This window comes from Empidonax traillii, unplaced genomic scaffold (assembly GCF_003031625.1).
Source record: "Empidonax traillii isolate 1590-97213 ecotype Southwest subspecies unplaced genomic scaffold, ASM303162v1 scaffold649:size547179, whole genome shotgun sequence".
Classification (NCBI taxonomy): Eukaryota; Metazoa; Chordata; class Aves; order Passeriformes; family Tyrannidae; genus Empidonax; species Empidonax traillii.
This window is the reverse complement of record NW_020955842.1, coordinates 203,710-226,336: the sequence shown is the minus strand read 5'-3', so window position 1 is coordinate 226,336 and position 22,627 is coordinate 203,710. Positions and strand designations below refer to the sequence as shown.

The 22,627-nt window shown below is 37.2% G+C and overlaps 1 protein-coding gene across 10 annotated transcripts in view; it reads right to left on the bottom strand.

Moving 5' to 3' along the window:
- Positions 1–22,627, bottom strand: part of SYTL2 (synaptotagmin like 2) — a 41,164-nt gene that overhangs the window by 2,646 nt on the left and 15,891 nt on the right. For 3 of the 10 annotated variants that reach the window (XM_027899178.1, XM_027899181.1, XM_027899180.1), the window contains exons 4-18: positions 18,658–18,730; positions 17,993–18,092; positions 16,079–16,960; positions 13,163–15,390; positions 11,533–12,967; positions 9,959–10,060; positions 8,957–9,010; positions 7,765–7,812; positions 6,632–6,726; positions 4,809–4,928; positions 3,618–3,787; positions 2,960–3,062; positions 2,369–2,539; positions 1,148–1,226; positions 152–251 (exon numbers count right to left, since the gene is read on the bottom strand). In XM_027899178.1, the coding sequence (XP_027754979.1) occupies positions 152–251; positions 1,148–1,226; positions 2,369–2,539; positions 2,960–3,062; positions 3,618–3,787; positions 4,809–4,928; positions 6,632–6,726; positions 7,765–7,812; positions 8,957–9,010; positions 9,959–10,060; positions 11,533–12,967; positions 13,163–15,390; positions 16,079–16,960; positions 17,993–18,092; positions 18,658–18,730 (5,760 nt within the window). The remainder of the gene's footprint in view (positions 1–151; positions 252–1,147; positions 1,227–2,368; positions 2,540–2,959; positions 3,063–3,617; positions 3,788–4,808; positions 4,929–6,631; positions 6,727–7,764; positions 7,813–8,956; positions 9,011–9,958; positions 10,061–11,532; positions 12,968–13,162; positions 15,391–16,078; positions 16,961–17,992; positions 18,093–18,657; positions 18,731–22,627) is intronic. The other 7 variants (XM_027899184.1, XM_027899185.1, XM_027899179.1 and 4 more) reach the window with 7 other exon arrangements.

Genomic DNA, 22,627 nt, shown 5'->3' with positions numbered 1-22,627 from the left:
CTGCAGGAGAATTTGCATGACAATAAAGGAGAATCAGAAAACAATTCTGTGGGGATTTTTTAATATGAATGTAGAAAAATTAAGATACAATTAGAAAACACAACTGTAGCATTATTAGGCCACCATGTTTGATCACTTCAACAATTCTTACCACTTAATAAAAGAGTTGAGCCTGTTGCCTCTCAGAAGAGGAAGGTTATGGCATTCCTTCACCCAGATGTGGACCTCGCCAGTAGATAGAGTCTTCTTTCCTGTAAAAATAAAACAAAACCTCTGTTTAAGCAGATCACTTTTAAAGGTAATTTCTATGATGCAGCAGTTCCTACCCATTTGTAGAGGTGATATTCAGCCTAGACTTATCTCACATCTTAATTCAACATTACTCTCTGTACTCTGGAAGCTGAAGTCTTCATCCCATCAAAGTAGTGCAAGATCACATCATGTCTGCGTTCCTACAATAACTTTTCTTTTATTACAACAGCAAACAAAAACTACTGGTCTTCTCTTTCCAAGACTCCTAGAGATCAGCTTGTCTTCATGCTACGTGATATTAGCATTTATTGCTGCTCATGCTTTCAAAGAAGTTCCTTTGTGCTCTAAATATATTTGATTCTTATTGACTGACTGTCTGGATTAAAGACCTGGCCTGGCTTCACTCTCAGATCTGTCCATTGTCAGTTGTCAGACAAGATTAAATCAAACAGATCATACTGCTATCGATTTTTGCATTCTAAATACTTACTGCTATTTCCTACATCTAGTATTGCCTCGATTCAGTGTGTTGTCATTGTTTATTTAGCACATCACAGCCCTTCCTGATGATTTGTAATCTCTAAGATTATTGAGCAAACACAATTTTATTACACATACATTGCACTACAAATCTTAGGTTCTAATAATGAGCTAATTTATTCCATAGTAACATTAAAAACAGCAAAAGATCCCAAAGTGATCTTTGCGATCCTTAACTGAATTCACAACCAGGGTGACTTAATCCTCTAGGAATAAGAAAGAAAATCTACTTTCATGTTAAAAAAAAAAATATGTCTAAAGTGATTGAAAAACATTAAACAGGTTTTTTAACTAGAAAAAAAAAAACCCAAAACCTCAAAGGCCTCACAAACCCAAGCAAAACAGCAATGCTTACCTCCAATGGGATGTGGGATATACTGGAGGGCTAGTTTCATCTCCCCTCTGTTTTCTAGATTAAGAGTCATTGTTGAAGTCTGAAATAAAAAATAAAAATAAAAACAAAAATAAATAAACCCTCTGTATACCTACAAGTCTCAAACTTTGCAGTTCATGCAGAGTTTACCATGCAAATTTTTCCACTGGAAACAAGCTTGACTTCTACATGAGGCAAGTTCTTTCTCTTGTTTCCTTATCAATTAGTCTTCCCTCAGTTTACAGGACATGAGAGAATTTGGGGCACTTTTAATCACTTGACAGTGTGACTACATAGACACATAGCTCTTCTACTAAAGCAGAAAACTAGACTCAGAAGAGGCAAACAGGCTTTGAGGGCACGTTTTCCCACTGTTGTATGCTTATTTAAAACTAGAAAATATATTCTTTCAAGCAGGAAACTTACTCTTTGTGCAACAGAAAGTGCATTTCTCTAAACTCATTTCTATAGGAATGTTTGTCTCATTTAATCCATTTAAAAATCAGCCTCAACAAGAGTTATCTTGCAGAAAGGCACAAGAATATGTTGCTTCACAGACAGTCATGGACCATCTATAGATGGGACGTGGCACCTGTTAATGTTTGGTTACATTTACCTACTCAGAGCAGCTTAAAAATTAGTCAAAATAAATTAGTGCAAAAGACTACCCTGTTATCCCTGCTTTGTTCTGCAAATTACAAAACTTGAGCTTGAGTTAATTTTGGAATGAATTAATGAAGTAAATTCGGGGGGGGGGGGGGGGAGAAAAGAGAAAAACAACAATAGAAACTAAAACTTCTGGCAGTGGCTTAGCCAAAAGTTTAGATTTTGGCTGAAACCCATTACCAAACGAGGCATATAGAGATGGAATCATCATTACACCTGATATTAAAATGCTGCTGCACTTGCTCCATATTCTCAGAAGGTTTACTTCATATTCAGTGAACAAGTGCCTTCAGGTTTCTGTTGCAGCAACATGACATTAATGAGAAATACCTTGAAATTCCTACTCCTTAGACTATGAGAAAGTTTTTCCTGCTCTAGTAGTTAGCTAGACTAAAAGAAACCTCAGAACTGTGTGTGCCGTTTACTAGTATATACATATTTATGATTATAATCAATACAAACCCCACAGACCACATAAGACCAAGTTAAATAGTGACTTGGATTTGCACAGCAGAAAAAACAAAACAACCAACCTACCCTTGGCTTGAGGGGAAACCAGTTGATCTGCTTATTGGATCGATCATTCCAGTCCCAAGTTCCTAAATCCAACTCCACTTCACCAAGGAAGCTATTCCTCCCAAAGGTATCATTGTGCCAGACAGAGATGTTAAGACTTTGGTCCCTTAGGAGATCCTTCTCAATTTTATACTGCCCAGAGGAAGAAACGAGGACAAAAAGTTAAAACAAGATGAATTTTTAATCAATGTTGTGTCTGAAAGTGATAAGGTTCGAAAAAATGTGTCTGAGTTTACACATCCATAACTGGTCATTTCTTCATTTCAGAAAACAAACTATAAACCCCAGCTCTTTCCTCTTTATTTCAAGCATCTTAAGACCATACTTGGCTTGTATTTGTTTGCAAGAAGTATAAAACAGACAGTGTTCTCAGTGATCTATCCAGAGTTCACTGTAGAGTTAACTCATCAATGGAAGGACAGTCATCTCTACAGAGCAATCCCTCTCATGCTAATATGTCTTTTGAGTGCATCTAGACCTGTGCCTAAATGTCGAGGTTCCTCATACATCACACATGCAGTATTTAATTTCTAGTAGTAGTTTGATAAATACCCGCAGGATTTCATTATAGACTGGATTAAATGTTTTCTTTTTGACAGAAGTCTTCCGTTTGCCCAGCTTGTATTTCTCCGGAAGCAGGTAGGTCTTTACATACCTAAAATTTAGACAAGCTTGTTAGAAGAGAAAAAATTCATCCTCTCCAACTTCCTCTTCCAAATACATAAGTATTTGCTTATAAAGTGAAAGACATCTACTTAAGTAGCCATTATGTTGTTCAGCTTGTTACATTTAAGAAATAAAACAGCAGTGGTGATTTGTAAAATCACTACTTCCTTATAATATCCTTCTCCAAGGGAAAATCTTTTGAAATGTCTCCTCAACACAAAAATACAGAATATATAAGTATAGCAGGCCCAGATATCATATTTATAGGCTTTAATCCGACCATCTGAAAAGTAGAATTTTAAAAGATAATTTAATATGCTTAAAATTTTGAATTTCCCATATTAATATATATATACCATTTTATAATGGTAATTCTATATTCAATCAGAATGAAAAAAAAACCATAAAGCACATATAGTTTCTTCATCTGTGTATTGGGTTGTTTACTCTAACAGGTAAGAGAGATTGGAAAACCCCATCAGTTTTCATTTTCACATTAAAAGAAAAACTTCCATTAGAAAGTAAATATATTCTTTGTACTTACGGGTCTGAGCGCTGTCGCTTAACATCTGCTACTGCCAAGTCTTTACACTGGCAAATAAAAACATGGAGCTCATTCAGCTGTTCTACATAATCAATAGCAAACTGAATGTTACCCTTCACGTCAACATTGCCGAAGTCTGCACTGTAGATGCTCATTAGACTTCCGCTCACCTGCATCATAAAAGAGGAGAAAAGTTTTCCAGGCATTGCATTTCACCAGATACTTCAAGATTAGGGTAGAAATTATGCTCAGAATTCAGATAGTAAAGAAATCAACTGTGTCTCTTTGGGTGTAACAACAAGATGTAATGGACACTATTTTACAAGCTCCTCAGCCAGAAGATTAACAAAAGAGAGATATTTTGAAATCAAAGGTGTTAGGCCAAGTTTTCTACAAAAAAACTGAATATGGTTACTGAATTGAGATAGAAGAAATTAAATTGTAGGATGCTGTGTATCTAGAGATTGCCTGTTATCAGATCCGTGAAATACTGCTTCTAAATCTCTTCAGCTGATCTTTCTTGCAGAAAGCAGAGCTGAAGAATTTAGGACTTCTGAAAATACCAACAAAAAACCTAGTGGATAAAGTCTATATGGCTGAATTATGCACCTAAATATGTAGCTAAATAAAACACTGAAAATTAAACACTACATATGGAGAAAGAGAAAGATGTATATTTTTTTTTTTTAATGTCAACATCATTCCCAAAAATTCTACTTTTTCTTACTGAAAGTCCACATAAGCCAAGACTTTTGGTTAGCTAATTCACTGATTCAGTTACACACCCAACATTCCAATAATGTCTTCTGCTTTCACTTATTTCTTCCCCCTTTCTCTTTTCCTAAATGTTTGTTCTACATAAATTCTACAAAATTTTGTTCTACAAAATGTTCCACATTTTCAGCTACAAATGTAAGTAAGCACTTAGGCTAAAATCCATCTCTTTGTTCAGAGTCCTGAACAGGCTCCAATAAGTTACTAGAAAAAAAAACTAAATCTATTTTATTTTATTTTATTTGCTTCAGGAAATTTCATGCAAGGAACTACTTTATATTCATATAACAGAGACAGAAAGAAAGAGACAGAGATGCCAAGGAAAGAAAGACAATAGGAATGAGAAGAAAGATTAAATAATATTTAAGAGATTAGTAAAAGCAAAGTGCCATTTAAACAAGGGTTTGGTTTACATACAGAGGATAAGGAGGCCATGCCAGAAGAGCTGCTAAGATTGGTTAGAGAGCTGGGACTCTTCTTGATTCTGCCAAAGGAATAACTGCTTTCTGATGCTGTATCTGTCTCTCTGTCATCACTCTACAAAAACATCACAGAAAGAAAGTCTGTGTACTTTCTTTATAGTCACAAAGAACATTGAAAAAAAACAAAACCAAACAAGCAGAATTTTAATGCAGATTGAGACTCAGTGGAAATCTAAATTTAAATTCCCTTGTAGCACAACATGAATAATGTTCTTGAATTAGGTCATGCATTTAAAGTTGAAAGCGGATTTTTCTGATGAACAACATACACTGATAATTTTTTTTAAGCAGCAATGCAACTAGGTTTAAGGGTTTTTTGTTTGTTTTAAATCTCAAATAGCAATGAAAAAGTACAAAGGTAAGTGTATTGGGACAATTATATTCAACTTCTCTACATCATTTTCTCATGCATAAAATTGTGGAAGTGATAGTGCTCAGGTCTCTTACCAGTCCCTTTCTGCTACACAGCAAATGCTATCAGTTCAGTGCCTGTATCTGAGGGCAGCTGGCTGGAAGGTAACATGCACAGAACAGCACTGGATACAGCAACGGGTTTTGCAAAGTCTTTCTTACGAGAGGGCAAGCAGGACCCTGCTTTTCCATCAGGGAATTGCCGTTTTGGTTTCCTTGGTCATTATCAGGTTACACGCTTACAGTCCCATTCCATCTCAATGCTATCTCTGCACTGAAAGATTGATTTACTTCCCACGTGTGCCTTTGCATCTTCCTACACAAGCTGTTACGGACAACACCATCTCCCTGTTGTATTCCACCCACAAACAATTTACATTCCCTTCTCCATTAAACACTTTTGAAATGATGTCATAGATCTTCTGGTAAGAGATGCAAGATTAGTAAACAACAATTTCTACACACATTAAGGAAATGATTATTTATATAAATAAATATATAGCATATAAGCAGTTTGAATAAGTCTTTAAAAAATATGTTGATTGTAGCTTCTCTGGTTATGTCTATACTCGTAAGTAAAAGCAGGCCAGGATCGTTCCCCAGTTCAGAGGTCAATGGTAAGGACTGACTAATATCCATCCTACCTAGCACAAGGCTTCTTGACAGAAAATTGATTTGGAGAGTGCCATTTGGGACAGTACAAAATAAATTCAGGAAGTGAAATAACAGTTAAGCTGTGTGGATAATCAGTCCTGTTAAATGGACTGTTTGAAAGACAGGAAAATCTTAAGTCCTCTTATAGGGGAAGGATATACAGTGACTAGACACTTTAAGTGACTGTAATGGATTTAAACTGAATGGCTTTAAACTAACTGACAGAAGGTAGTTTTAGATTAGATATTAGGAAGAAATTCTTTACTGTGAGGCTGGTGAGGTACTGGCACAGGTTGCCCAGAGAAGCTGTGCATGTCCCATCTCTGGGAGGGTTCAAGGCCGGGCTGGATGGGGCTTTGAGTAATCTGGTCTAGGGGAAGGTGTCCTTGCCCATGACAGGGAGCTTGGTGTTAGATAATCTTTAAGGTCCCTCCAAACCAGACTGTTCTGTGATTCTGTGATACAGAATCGTAGACATCATAGACCCACTGTTTCAAGTTGCTTATCACTTTCAAAATTCAGTGTCATTTTAAGAGATTTGAATACGGCCTCAAGCTTGTTCCAAGGTCCACACCATGATGATGATAACAACAATAATCACGCATGGCATGTTGTTGGGAATTCTGAAATTTCACTTGCATGGAGTAAACAGACAGGTACCTGAAACTATTCTATTTCAGAGATGGAGCTTACCTCTTCCTGTAGGAATGATGGTACCGACTTGCTAAGTCCTTTAAGTTTTTCAGGGTTGGAAATTAGCTTATCAGGCTGTGAAGGCACTGTGGAAACTGAAAAGCAGTAATTCAAAAGGCTTCAAAACCATGTTTGTACTTCAGAACAGTGAGATGCCATAACAGGACATGGGTAGAAACAAACCACTTCAGATGAAATACATGCACATGCACAGCCAGTTTACAACTTGGATGCAAGGGTTTTTTTTTCCCCATAGGACTCAGAAGAGCTATCATTAGGAAGAATAATCTACTTTGACATCTCCTATAACGCTTGCTAAAGAACTTTGGTAGTATCAGAAATGTTGCTTTACGTGATATACAAGCCTAGGTGCTACAAGCAAATTTTGATCAAAAGTAATGAAGCACTTTCAGTTTATCTTCTAGATTTTCTTCCTAGAACAAGTGCATTCATGCACTAACCATATCATTATCAATATTAGAATCAAGATAAGGTTCTTAGTAAGAAATTAGAATACAAGACAAACCATGTTCTTTTATTTACTTAGTCAATCTAACAGCAATAGGAACATTTGTATAAATCAAGCAAATTTTAGGTCTAACCAAGGAAGTCTCAAGTATTCCTACTTATTTAATTTAATTATAAGATGCATATATCACGAATGATGCACTTTTTTGCAGCCCATCTCTACCACATTTGTATATCTCTATTGAAGTTTATTTCTGTGCTCTTTCACTGTACAAAGCATAAATGCACAAGCTAGCCTTGCAAAAATCCAGTTTGCAGTAAGCCCACGATTCTCAGAATTTTCCATGCTATAACCCCACTTACATGTAATGATACACTAAAGCTGGACTGGATGCCCATTGTGAAATGCACATATCTAGTGCATAAAGTGAAACACTGCACATGATGGGATTGTTCACAATCCCATGTGAGTGAAGCTTTTGCAAAGCTTTTGCTGTCGAAGCTCAGCTCGTGCTCAGCATACCAGTTACCATCAGTATGCAGTTAGATGCATGTCCAGATGTGTAATTCGTTAGTTGTTAAATCAAAAAGTATTTTTAATTTATTAGTTTAAGCATCAGTGGAGAAGTCCTTCCACTGTCTGATGGAAGAATCCTATTACTCACTTCCTGTTGCATTTTCAGTCCTCTCTGGATGCTGATCAGGTTTCGGACCTGCTCAGTGCAGTATTGACGACAGTCATTCAGTAGCACAGTTTTGCAATGTTATAAACAGCATCAATATACTTCATATGTAGGAATTGTTTTACTTCCCTGGATCCCATAAACTTTGTGGGGTTTTTATTCCTTCCAGTAGTTTAGTAGTGATAGGTCTTTAGGAGTATTAGGTGTTTCATTTTGATGCATCATAGAGCAAGTTGTAAGAGTAAATGCAGAACTAGGGACTTAAGGGTGAACTTGGCAGTGCTATATTAGCAGTTGGACTTTATGATCTTTCATGTAATGTGTTTTTTCAAACCTAAACAGTTCTATCTAACACAGATGTTTTGCATCTCTGTTCTCCTTGGAGGAGCTGGATCATAAAGGTAATATATGAGTGTGCAACCTAAACAAAATCAATCTTTTCACAGTTCTAAATGAACAGCCTCTTCAAAAGATTCTCTCTGCACAGTTATCAATTTAACTCTGTGTGTGGGTTTTTTTCATAACTTCACTCTTAATAAATTTAACTCAAAAAACCCTACTTTTTTCAGGTAAGTCTACACATTCACACTGAATGCAAAACAGGATTTCAGTAGGGGTCTTCATTGTAAGCAGAGTGCAGTATGGTGCTTAAGTCTAGACAGAAAGTATATAGAAAAACTCAACAGTAAGGCATCTGTAACGTGCTAAGGGACTGATGGTATCAGCGCTAGCTCATCTAGCAGTTCATCTATTTCTTAGAATAATTCTACTTTACAGGACTGAATTTAGTAGAGGTTCCTTTTCGATTGATGTATTCTGAAGAGTGTTTTGCACAAACAAAAGTCATCTTGCATCTTATTATGCAACAGATAAACAGCCAAATTCAATGTTAACTGAGTTAGTGTTCAAATCTCCCTATGATTTCAGTAATTGTTCCGTAGGCTGAATGGGTGAAGGCCAAAATAATACATTGATAAGTGGCCCAGTTTCTACATATATAGGAGGACATAAATACATTCCTTAAGGAAGAATTCTACAGAAGATTTTCAGCCATGTTGAGGTTAATAAAATCTAAAACACAATACAGTTCTTAGTTAAAAAAAAAAAAAATTACTAGCAAACAGAGGACACAGAAAAATCAATAAATTTCCATGCAGACACAAAATATATTTACCATCTTCAGCACTAAGAGCTAATTCTTCCTTTGGATTATTTATTTTTCCTTTATCTGTGCAGGAAAAAATAACACATAGTTAGAAACTTCATTGTTGAGTGTGAAATGGATGGCAGTGGTAATCACAGAATTAAGAGTTATGAGGACAAAATCCACAAACAAACCAGCAAAGCCATGGGAATGGTTAAATTCAAGAGATGCTTTTACTTCACACACTACATCCAAAGCAGGGCTCTTGTGTTGACAGTTTCTATCAGCGTGCTGTTGCAACAATGTTAGTGCAGACCTAAAACCTAGAAACTAGTTAGAAGCAAGCAATAGCATAAGTAGTATTAGAATAAAAACTTGCCAACAATAGCCAACATCCTTCAAAAACCACATCTCCACACTCCAGTTTACTAATGTAAGTTCAGTCTGTGTCTTCCCCATTAGACAAGAGATAAGCATGAAAACTCTCAGGGGCAGGGTGAAGGAAAGCAGGAATAATAATTGAAAAAAAGAAATCCTAGCAGGCTACTGAGGGAAGTCAGCAATTCATTTTAAGTATAATATTCTCTCACACTTATTATTTCAAAGTCCCAAAGAGTTTGGCAGGACACACAGGTGAAACATTACTAAATTGAGTTTTTCATGCTTTCATTGTCTACTAATTCAGCCCAAGCAAGAAGCCAGGAGGCAATGGCAGTTGCTGCTCATTACCAATTTGGGTAATTGCCAATATATTCACTACTGAAAAACTAACCAAGAAACAGTTAATCACTATCGACATAGTGCATTTCTGGAAGATGTCTGCTTCACAGACCGGTGTTGTTTCAAAATTAACATAAATAACTGGAAATGAAATTGTATGAGACAATAATATGGTTTCACATTACAAGCTCCATACAGATTGTTGAGAAACAAAAACAAAGCCATGACTTGGCAAGGCTGTGTAGAAAACCAGCATTAACACATTTAAGCTAAACTGGGGTCATGGGAGACACACACAAGCTTTGTGCTCACTTGAGGTGGCTGATGGAATGTCCTCTAGACTTTTGGAAGACTTTTTCCTATCTGCACTCCTTTTCAAAGCCATCAAAACAGGGTTTAATTCTTCTTCAGAACCTGTTATGAGACAAAACATATGAACACTGCACACACAAACATGCCACTTGAAGCAAGTCAATGAAGATCCAGCCATCGGTTTCTCATGAGAATCTACTTAGACTCTTAGCAAAGACTATGAACATTCAATGAAAATACAAAATAAATTCAAAATGAAACAAATATCTGATTTGAAGTGTCCATTTTTACTCTCTAAATATCCTCAGTCATCAGCAGAGACGAGTTGCTTGATTTGCCCTGTGTAGGTATCTGTCTTTACTGACTATTAATGGGGTTTGGGGCAATTATAGCACTTAATTATTTAAGAATTATATAATATAAACTCAGATTGTAGCCATTTTGTAACCATCTTGTTAGGAATAGGCACCCAAAAAAAAGTTAATAGTTTTAGTTTTCTCCCCTCCCTGCAAATTTTTGTGTTATATTCTCTCCATAGTGAAAGTAATTTTGTTTCAATACTTGACTAACAACACACGTACACACACAAAAACCTCAGCTGTGGATGTACTTGGATCTCTGAAATTATGCAATTGTCTCCAAGGTAGAATCATGACAGACCTAGGTCCTTCAGAAACATTTAAGACTCTCCTCCCTATCTTACTTTCCTCCCTCTTCACCAACCAATCACACCTTGCAGTGTTCTGTCTGTAATTATGGGTGACAACAAATTATGTTTGATTTTTTTCTCATTTGTTTCAGTTTTCACTGACTTCCTTTGGAATCTCACTTTCAAAACAGGCTCAAGTGTAAGTTGGCTGGCCCTGGGAACATCATATATTTCTCAGATTCTCTGGCTGAAGAAAAGATTCCCAGTCTTTCAGTATGAGACTAAAACGGTTAAAGTACCTCCTCTATCTTCAGCTTTTTGATGACTATCATACACTATAGATTGACTAGAGCTGCCATTCAACCAAATAATGTGAATCCTGGTAAACACATCTTTTCATTTATATATTCACTTTCCAGTGCAACAGGCAGCAATGCTAAATGAAATAACACCAAGTACTGGTATTGCTCTTATATCCAGCCATTCCACTGATGACCATCTATCTTTGAAGATTAGCTGATCAAACTAAAGAATGTACTCAGATAGTCACTGATTTTTCTTTTCTCTTTTAATCCAGTATACTTAAAGGAATTACTAGATTGGGTGTTACAAATTAACAAATTTAAAGGTGATATCATGGGGGAGGAAGAAAAGAGTAAATCATGAATACTGAATTGATTCACACTGCTAAACTCCCCTTACCAAAAAGGCTTACCCAAGTGTAGTATGTGTCTATCAAACACTTTCCAATTACAGAACTTAATTAGTTCTTCCGATCCTTCCCAAACAAATACCCACAGCATTCAACTAAGAAATAAGTATCACACAGACTTTCTGTTAACGCATTTCAAGTTGGCTATCAAAAAAACATTGCATCCATGTTTAACAACTCAGCACCATGAATTTTAGAAATCAAACAGCTCACGAGTTGAACTTTCAGTTCCAGAGTGGGAATCACAGTTTTCATCCGAAGACTTGGATCCCAAATTTAAACTGTCCCCTTCCTCTTCGTCATTATCCTCATGCTGAGACATTAGGCAGAGCAGAACTTCTTTCGGCTGGGGCGAGTTGCCATCATCTTTAAGTGGTGTGCTTGCTCTTCTGAAATTCAACAGTGCTTGAAATTCTGAATTCCGTTCAGAGGCCTCCAAGGATGTGCTTTCGTCTCTCCTTCCTTTTTCGTTTATCTGAAATGGCTTGATTGCAATCATATTTGTTTTGTCTTCTAAGGGAGTAAGATCAACTGGAACCACATTTCTCTCTTCTATTTTATTAATAACTTCATTTCTTTCAAGAGCAGAAGCTTCAATTTCACTTATTGCAAGGTCATTTACTGAAGCCTTGACATTTTGTTCTAGAGGTCCCCCTTTGATAGCTAAATTTATTTGTGTATGATAGCTACTTAAAACACTGTATGGCTCTGATACAGTTGTGAATAGAGTCTCTTTTTCTGAGGGAAATGCAGGATCTCCAAACTTTTCTTGCCTATGTAACTCTTTGGATATTGGATATGAAACTGTAGATGGTTTCTGAACAGGTTTTGCTAAAGAACAACTGAATTCACTAAATTTTTCAATATGTGAAACAGAACTTTTTTCTACTGTTTCTTGTATTTCTTGAGGACAATCTCTCTCTTGATGATGTGGAACATTCATACTTAGACTAGTCCGTATTTTACCTTGCATTTTCTTATCCATATTTTCTAGCACAGAAGCTGGTGGTTCAGAGAACTCTTTTGGTAGCTTCTGAAAATCAACATGAGACACTCTATATTCAACCTTGGACAGTGCAGATCCTTCTGTGGCCTCACCCCTTTCCTGCAGCACCTCTCCATCATGATCATAGGTTGTGCTCTTAGCTCCCACCTCAGCGGTTCTCCATACTAGGCTGTCAGCACGTTTTGGTTTAGGAGGTGGTGTTTCAGAGGCTTCCTTCAACAGCTTCTCTAAAGCAGGATTCAAGCTGCTGTCCTTGGATGGGGCAACAGACTTTTCTACTGTCTCACTGATTTCCTGCAGCACCTCTCCATCATGATCATAGGTTGTGCACTTAGCTCCCACCTCAGCGGCTCTCCATACTAGGCTGTCAGCACGTTTTGGTTTAGGAGGTGGTGTTTCAGAGGCCTCCTTCAGCAGCTTCTCTAAAGCAAGATTCAAGCCACTGTCCTTGGATGGGGCAACAGACTTTTCTACCCTCTCACTGATTTCCTGCAGCACCTCTCCGTCATTCTCGTAAGTCCTACCTTTAACTTCCACCTCAGCAGCTCTCTTTACAGTGCTGTCAGCACGTTTTGGTTTAGGAGGTGGTGTTTCAGAGGCCTCCCTCAGCAGCTTCTGTAAGACAGAACTCAAGCCACTGTCCTTGGATGGGGCAACAGACTTTTCTACCGTCTCACTGATTTCCTGCGGCACATCTCTATCATACTCATATATTGTGCTTTTCACTTCCACCTCAGCAGTCCTCCACACTGTGCTGTCAGCATGTTTTGGTTTAGGAAGTGATGTTTCAGAGACCTCCTTCAGCAGCTTCTCTAAAGCAGGATTCAAGCTGCTGTCCTTGGATGGGGCAACAGACTTCTCTATTGTCTCATGGACCTCTTCAGGCTGACCAGCAGCTTTTTGGCATGTTGATTCTATGCTGCTGTTAGTTTCTGATATACTATTCATGTCATTGTATGCTTTCATTCCCACCCTTCTATATTCAGAAGGCTGAGATACAAAGGTTTCTCTGAGCAGGTTCTGCAAACCAGAGCCCTCAAGAGTATCATCCTTGTCTGCTGCCTGATGCTGTAGATGCAAAGGCTCAAATTCCCTAAACAGTTTTCTGAGGCTTTTTTTGTTCTCATGCTCATCTGTTGATGGCATATTCACTTTTCTTGTATTTTTACCCATTTCTTCTTTTTGATCAGCAGGAGAAATATCATGGCTCTCTTCTACTGTTCTCTCAATGACCTTGCACTGATTTGAGTGAAAAGTTGTCCCTTTCAAAAGATTTTCTTTTACATTTAAGCTATATGACATCTCAGAGGCTTCCTTTTCTAACTTCTTTAGAACTGATTTAAATACGTTAAGCTCACCTTTAGGTAGAACAACTTTCTCCACAGTCTCTGCAACTTCCTCCTTAGGGAGACTGATATCCAATGGACTAGTCTTGTTCTCCACTTTTTCTGTAGGTAAACATTGCCTATCACTTACTGTTGTCTCCTTCAAAGCATTTTTATCACTGGGTGATTGGAACAACTGCAAGGAAACATGATATTTTGGTGAAACACTACTTTCCCCTATACATTCTTTAACTTCTTGCTCCGGAAGACTCGTCTTTTCCTGGGATTTTGAGATAACTGGTTTTCTGTTCAGCTGGACAGAGTCTGTATTTTGTGTGCGGGCCACATTCAGACGTTCCATGGTAGGAGATCCTAGAGACCTTTTGCATACCAGAGAATCTTGTTTCTGTGGTTTTTCTCTCTCAAATGTTTGGGTTTGTTGTTGAATTAACTCTTGCTTGCTCACATTACCTCTACCTTTTTTATCTTCCTTTGATTTACTTTCATAGATTATTGAACTATTATTATTTGGCAAAGAAACATCTTCCCTGTCAATTCTGCTCTGGAATTTAACTCCAGTATCCCAGAAGTTTCTCAAACTCTGAAACCGTGAAGGATCTGAAATTAGATTCTTGGACTTTTCATCCATTTTTCCTTTTAAAGAAAAAACTTGAAAGCTGGGCTTCTGTTGTGAACAAGTTTTTCCTTTAAGTGTTTCTTTCTCATCTTTGTCTTTGCTTTTTGCAGAGGCTGAAGTGACACCAAATCTGGACTGCAAATTACTGGCTTTTGGCAGTTCTGTACATTCATGAACTTCATCAGACGCAAGTGTTCCTTCTGGCTTTTTAACTGCATGGCCTGGTCCAAACTCAAAAGAATGTTGATGTTCATTTCTGGAATCCTGTCTCACAGAACTCAATTGAGGACTTAAAGTATTCTTGCTCTGACTGTGCAACCCATTAGGTGGGTATACTGCAGTCGGTTCTATTTTGTCACTTTCTCCAAGACCTTTCAACGTACGGCCACCTGATGCAGTAGTATTGGTACTGACTTTCTTCTCTCCATGATTGGTTATAATTTTGTCCCTTTCCCAGAATGCTCTGATCTCCCTTATTCTTCTTTTTTCTTGTATTGCCTTCTCTGATTCATATTTCTGAGGTTGTAGCTTGTGTTCTTGACCTCTCAAGAGATTTGATTTTTGATTTTGTTGTTTGATTTCTTGATCACGTTCTTTTTCTTTGACTCCTTTACAATCAAATTCAGTTAGCAGTTTGTCATTTTGCTCTTTATTCTCTTCCCCTTTTTCAGGCTTCTCCCTCTCCTTTATCAGCTGAGCATCTTCTGAAGTAAATGATGATGAAACACTGCTCTGTTGTTTAATCTTTCCAAATGGTAACTCTTCTGTAATTCCTGTTCTTCCATGCATTCTAGGCCCACTGCGCTCTGTAGGAAGAACTGCTGTTCTGGTTGAAACGTCCATTTCCTGTTTGGGCTCCCTGCCTTGGGATCTAGTTGATGCATGTTCCCCATCTTCAGTATCAGAACTTCTTTTAAACCAATCTAAAACTTTTGATACAGATTCATCATCCACCTTCATGAGTTCATCAGCATGTTTGTCAGGCTTGAAAGTAGTTTTAGCATCTCTCTCCTCAACAAGATCAGGCTTACCTTGTTGAAGACTTGTAGAATTGCTATTTGACACCTCATGTGCTTCTGTCTTAGCAGAGAGTTGATGTTCATCTACAATATAAACAAACTTATCAGAGTTAAGAACCAGACACGTGACTTTAAAAACATTTGATCTATTTAGAAAATTCTCAGAACTTTTTTTTTTAACTGTTAGTGAAGACAAGATTTCTCTGTCCTTGTGTTTTTGAAAAAAACATACTATGGGCAATAGAGGGGAAAAAAAATTCCTGCAGCGATATATCCTACTGGAATCATTGTTTTTGAGGGTGTGAGCAGATAAAATTACTTAATCCCATTCTAGAGGAAATGTCTACATTGAACGGGTGCTGGGCATCACACACACAACTCAGCATATTTGTGTTTAGTCCTTTGAGCAAATCCCCAAGTCACAACTGGATTACTCCCAAGGACAACTGACAGCAATACACTAAAATTTTCAGTTCCTGTGCAAGCCTTATAAAAGGAATTTCATCCAAACTTCATCACTTTATCATTCACAATAAAGGTGCCTATAAAGGCTCTGATGACATTACCAATAGAAGAACCTCTAAAACAATACTGACTATGTGGCAGCATAAAAATACAAAAAAGTGATTTAGGATTTAATTCTGCAGTACATAGCACATTCCTGCTACTTCTGTTTCCTAGCTCTTCATTCTTAGGTATAAGTGACCCAAAGGGTAATGAACACATGCTATATGCTATTGCATTCCGTTCTTCATTACTATTAGTCTCTTACCAGTAAAGTTTTCATGTGACTTCAATTCATGGCTCAAGATCTGGTTGGATTTATTTTCATGTGACTCATCAACACTCAGTTCATTATTGCTATTTGGCAGCATATTGCTGGAAGTCTTCTGTGGAGTTTCAAGTTTCTTAGGAGAAACTGGTTTTGTCTGCAAGCTTTTATTAACCAGGAAGACTGACCTATTAGTGTCACAAGTGTCGGATGCAGATGTATCTTCTTGTAAACTACCTATTGTTTTCATTTGTAAAGCTGATGAATAGGTCCCTGAAGGCTTCACAGCAGAAATTTGCTTATCCCCAAATGAATCTGATCCAATAGCATGATTTCCACTAATCTTTTTTTGGTCAGATTCTAACAAATCAAGCTCTCCTCCTTCTTTACCATGGTGGGGCTGTGGGCTTTGCAGAAGTCTTCCTTTATTTGTGCTCGATGAAAACCTCACTTGTTTTAGTTTTTCCATTGAAATTTGTGTGCCATCTTCTGCTTCGTCCACAAGAGAGTTCTTCTCAGAATCTCCTTCAAAAATAGTTGCAGTAGAAAGACCATTCTTCTTCTGAACATCTAACATCTGACTAACACGAACTTCTGAGTCAGTGGAACTTGAACTTGAACTGCGCTTTAGAATGCCCCTGGGAGGTGTACCAGTGCCATTAATCCTCTCAGTCTGTTTGGTTGGTTTCGGAACAAAGTCTTCTCTTTGTGATACAGAATCTGCTGCTTTGTGAATTAATTTTCTAGCTTTTGGGACAGGACGCTTAATTAATCCCTTCTGTGATTCACCAGTAAGTTCTACAGAAGGTTTCTTATGTTTCTCTGTTTCATCATTTTGTAAGTTTGATTTAGGTGGGCTCTCTTCTGAGAGCGAGAAAATTTCTGTAAGACATATATAAAGAAGAAATCGTAAGTTTACACAACATAAACAGAAAGATATGACAGTGCAGATCTAGGATGCAGTAATTATAATGGTTTATTAAAAGCAAGTGCAGTAAAAACATAGGCAGAATTTTAATATACATCCATGGTAAATCCATTTTTCATTTTGATTTGTATGTAATAGCACCTTTTAACAAATTAAAATCCTGCAGTTATTTCTTATTCTAGAAATGTTAAGTATTTGATGATACCAAAGACAGAGAGCACCCCAAATTTATCATCAGCAGTATTCCTGCAAGGCACAAAATTTGCAGGAAAGAGCAGCTTTTGAATACGCGTACACCTCTTCAAGGTCAGAACGTAAACAACAATCTACAAAGATGGAAACAGACTATTTCTACAGTCATATGGAACAAGGTAAAGTGCAGAAATAATCTCCTGGCAGGGAGATGAAGGGCTTTTTATTACTGCTGTGCAAGTCTTCCTTTTTCCTGTTTGCAAGCTTCACAACAAAGACGGGAGGGTAATTTCCACATATAACTCTAAATTAGAACTTCAAATGACTGTATTGTGATAAATCATCACTCATCAACTTGCTTGCAGACAATACTGCTGGAAAGGGAGGATTTGAAAATAAACTGCACTAAGAAAATTAATTAAAAACAAAGATCAAAGAGAGCTAGGCTGCTTCTGTTGAGCTAATAGCAATGACTGGAAGGTCATAAAGGCAGCTATACCAAATCAAAGAAATATTGCTGTCCTCTTAACAGCAATTCTGAAGGAACAGCCCTCTGAGATGCAGTTCTTAGTACTGACTGGGACTGTGAATAAAAGAAAGGAAGCAAAACACATTTATTCATGTAAACAGCCATTTCCTGAGTATATTCACATGTTTTAGATGAGATTTGAAATAACTACTTGAAGTTATCAACTAGTTTAAGGCAAAACAGGTTTTGATACCTTTCAAAAGAAGCAATAAAAGTAAAAATAATTTCCACATAAACCACAAAAAATTCACATAAGTGTATTTACCCTTCTCTGATAGCTGAGGTACAATGGCTGGTCTGTTTTCTGATTCCCCACTGTTCATGTCATCATCTGATGCAATGGAATTAAATGGATTTCTCCTTTGCTAAAAACGGAACGAACATCATAATTGTAGTCATATTGTTGTATCAGTGTAGCCTTCACAAAACAAACATATGTGCAGTGATTTCCTCTGCCTCACTCTCCTGTCAGCAAAGAGTCTGAAAGCATACCTCTTGAACTGAATACAGGACAAAAACCCTAAACAATATGAATCAGGAACTGTCAGAAATGACAGTGATAGTTTCATCTTGTTCTTTCTGGAGTCACCAACAACAGAGATAAGCTACCACTCAAAAACACTTGAAAATGCCACGTTATTGCAAGTTAAATAATTTTATCTCTAGTTCTGTGATACTGGAACACGGCAGGACAATCCCTTTCAGTAGTTGAAGAGCCTGCAAACAGGGTCAAGAACACCAATTACAGATGTAGCAGCACTTTAGTGCTGAACTTTTAGTGGCTTTCATTATCTCCCTCCAAAACAAAAAACCTCATTTTTTCAAACTTATTATCTTTCTTCCTAAAATCTTTAAATATCTTTACCACTGAAGCAAATAACCACACAGAATGTAGAAGATAACTTCTGGCATATTCAATATCAGTCATACCTTTACTGATGACACTGCTGCCTTCCTAGGCCTTTCCTCTGGGTTGTCTAACACAGAGGTTATGGGTTTAGAACTGCAAAGGAGAAGTATATAACAATTTCAGCAAACAGACAGTACTTTAGGCCTTTTTAAAAAAGCAAAACAAATATTCATTTATACATACTCAAACACACCTGAAGTTTTCTATTTAGCCTGTTATCATCAGATTTAGAAACTTCTCCTTCCTGTAGCAAAGAGGATATTCTTGCTGCTTTGTTTCCTTGCAAAAATTTCTGTTCTTGTTAGAGAATTCAATCCAACTTCTATACAGCATGACAGAAACCATGGTTTTTGATATGTTTTAGATGTTTGAGCAAGATTTATGTAAATATAGCTACTCTTCAAACAATAACACTGTTGCCATCTCTATCCTTGCCCTAAGTTTGTTCTTCTAGGACTGAAATCAAAGAGGAGGAAAGTACCAAAAAGTGATTTAAAAAAAGTTTTGCAAAGTGTCCAGATGAGAAAAAACAGAGGAATCTCAACACCACTATAGCAAAAATGTAACATGGCACAGATGACAACACATCCACTCAGGTTATAAGCTATTCTTTCAGTTAAGATCTACAAAATCTATAGTTCGATAGCATAAGTAAAGTTATTACTTGTGATAGTAAATATAGTCCAGATATGACAAAATTAAAACAGCTAGAAGAGATATTATATAAAGAATTATTTCATCTATTTGCAGAATGATGGAAGGTTTTTTTCCAATCAGATTTTTACAATTTATCTAAACATTTCAGATATCAAAAAGCATTTGGTTTTTGAACACGAAAGTTGGATGTGGATTTAAATATGGTCTTCATAAAACAAGCACATTCAGCCTCTTAATTTTATGTAGAAAATGTTAACATTAACTAACATGCACACTTATGATTCTGGGGATCATCTTCTCCAGGCTGTAGTACAGTTAACCTCAAAGTTTGGGGAGCGGGGGGAACACCTCTGGCAGCCACCCTTGAAGTCTAGTGGCCTCTGGACTGCTAAGTGTGTTTAAGAAGTGACAGCACTTCCATTTTACAAAAGGAAAACCATTATTATGAGGAAGATAATATGACAGTATTGAGCAGTGTGAACACAAGGCTAGCAAAAAAATACCAGTTGTAATGAGAACTATAAACTTCTATATCTCTTCCTTGCTCTTTTGGTTCAATACTACCTTTAAGAAATATATCACCATGCACAGAGAAAGAGACTTGAGGTATGAGCTGATCTTGTAATGGGTGAAATGAATGATCATCTTGGGTGAAAAATAAACTCCTCTTACTTTTCAACAGTAACTGCTGTAGCCTCTGATATGCACACACCAGATTACTAACAGATTACTATTGTTCTTTTTATTCTTTGCTGATCCTAAATAAAAAAATTTTAAAAAAATCTGGTTCTTAAAGAACGGTTACAACTTGTAATTTCTTTTAAAAAATATTATTCCACATTACTGTTTTAAACTCAGTTCAAAATACTTTTTCTTTTAAGTCTGAAATACATATATTTTTATAAAGAGACTACAGAAACTAGAGTTTGTGTTCTTGTTTTATAAAGCACTTGAGCTTGTGTTTTTGTTTTTAAGAGTACATGTGTACTCCTACACTTTGTGTCTGGTCTGCACTGTCTACTACCAAACACAACAAACATGATCTTAATTTTTAAGGTCTGAGTTGTGAATATTTCAACCCTTTACTCATTTTAAACAAAGAAAACACTATTGTGCACCCTGGGCTGCAAGAAATCAGTAAGACATTCTTCAATGCAGTTTTTTCCAGGTGAGGAGGTAACTCTTGTTTCACTGAACACACATAGTCCCACAATCTTTAATGCAATACTACTTCATAAAACTTACCTTAAAATAACTAGAGAGTTGTTAATTTGGTGTTACATACTGAAAAAAATGACACCCAGGATCCTACAATTAAGTTTTACAACAAAGGGTCTGAAAATGAGTTTACCCACAATCCATACAGATGAGAAAACTGAACAAACAGTTCCAAGATACACAGCATTTCCAAGGCTAATCTAAGAGTGTATGAAGGCAAACTGATAAATACACCCAGATTAAAAAAATCCCACACTTCCAATTCAGCAAAACAAAGTACCAAGAACCACAAAGAAGGCCCAAACCCCACACAGATTGGAGAGCAACCAAGAGGCAACAAGGCAAAGGAAGGAGCAAAGTTGGAGAAAGGGCTTGTAGATTTGCAGGCGCTGTAAATACATGGATTTTAAAAATTAGGTTTTTTGTGCAAGTTTTCACTTTGCAGAATTCTAGGACTCACAACTGTCACCTGTTCAGTGCAGGCTAAGAGTACTTTCTAGATTAGGGAAGAAAACAACATCCAAATCTTAATTTTAAAGATAACCCCCCTGTTTTGAGATTCAGCATATAGACAGATGGTATCACTGAACAGAGGCAATATTGACAGTCTGAGTCACCCTTTGAAAATTCATTCTGTTCGAGGTTACACCTTCAAAGACACTTCACATACCTGACCTGTAAAGGCTCTGTTATGCAAGAAAATTATCACAGTGATATAACACTCAAGAAAGAAATAACTCATAGCTTCATTATGGAATTCAGGTATTTGGGATGTGGGGAGAACAATAACTACGCTAATTTTAAGAATATAGTTGTGATCTGATTTCTATTCCACCTCATATGGCAGCATCCTAATTCAACAGCAGTAGAGCTGGCCCCAGGAATGGATTTTATCCTTAAAAATTTACAGACAGGTCTACCAGAACTGAACTTTCTTTGCATTCAGTAAGAACTTCTTAGGTTTGAGAACAGGATCCAGAACAAAAGTAGTCTGAGTAATTTGTTATCATATAACTTCTGGCCCCAATCCTCAGGTTAGAAGTTGTGCAGTTTAATGCAAAGCCTGAAAGCCAGTCCTGGCCCAAAACACACTCTTAAAGGAAAAAGGGAGGAAAAGGAAAAAAACCCCAAACCATAACCCCCCAAATTCCCACAACCTTATCCTTAAAGCAGCACTTCAAAATGTTTTAAAAGTCCAAGTGCTTGAACCACGGGTAGGATTTGGACACCAGAAGCTGTGAACTCCCTTCGTGCAATCCCAAGCTCCAGAATGATACTACATTTCATCCTCTTAGTTCTAGCTGTGTTAAAACTATTGCATTGCAAGAGGAAGAGCCAGTTAATTCCCTGTGGCTCCACTATCTTTACAGCCAAATTACATGTCTGTAGACTTTTCCTTCCCACTCCAACTGCTGAGGTTATTGTTTCCCCACTTTTGTGTTTCCCCTTAATTCCTGCTGCCATTAGAGACAGGCCCACAGCCATGCCAGACCAGTTTCTTTCAAAGTCCAGTATCAAGAGAACAGAAAGGAAGAGTATTTTAAAAATATATGGCACTTCCTGCAATTTCTCACGTGCAATGTTGTGTAGACTAAACTCAGTCATAGTGAATTAAGGCCACACTGAAATCACAAGCAGTGAGTTGCACTGTCCTGCCACATTCACTTGCTTCAGCTTTTGACATTTTAGAAGCAAATGATCCAAGGCATTTAATCAAGTATTTATGCAAAGTAAATGTAAGCAAGCATCTGGCCTGCATATGATAGACCACTTCCAAGGTCCACTTCCAATTGCCTCATAAATCACTGGACTGTGTGAACTTGCTTTAGAGAGAAGATCTAAGAGATCTTAGAGATAGGAAACCAAATAGCCCCCTTGTATTCCGAGAGGAAATAGTTGGTGACTTACTGAATCATCTGGATCCTCACAAGTCTATGGGACCAGACGGGATCCATCCTAGGGTAATGAGGGAGCTGGCAGAAGAGCTTGCCAAGCCGCTCTCCATCATCTTCCAACAGTCCTGGCTCACGGGGGAGGTCCCAGATGATTGGAAGTTGGCAAATATCACCCCAATCCATAAAAAAGGATGCAAGGCTGACCCTAGTAACTACAGGC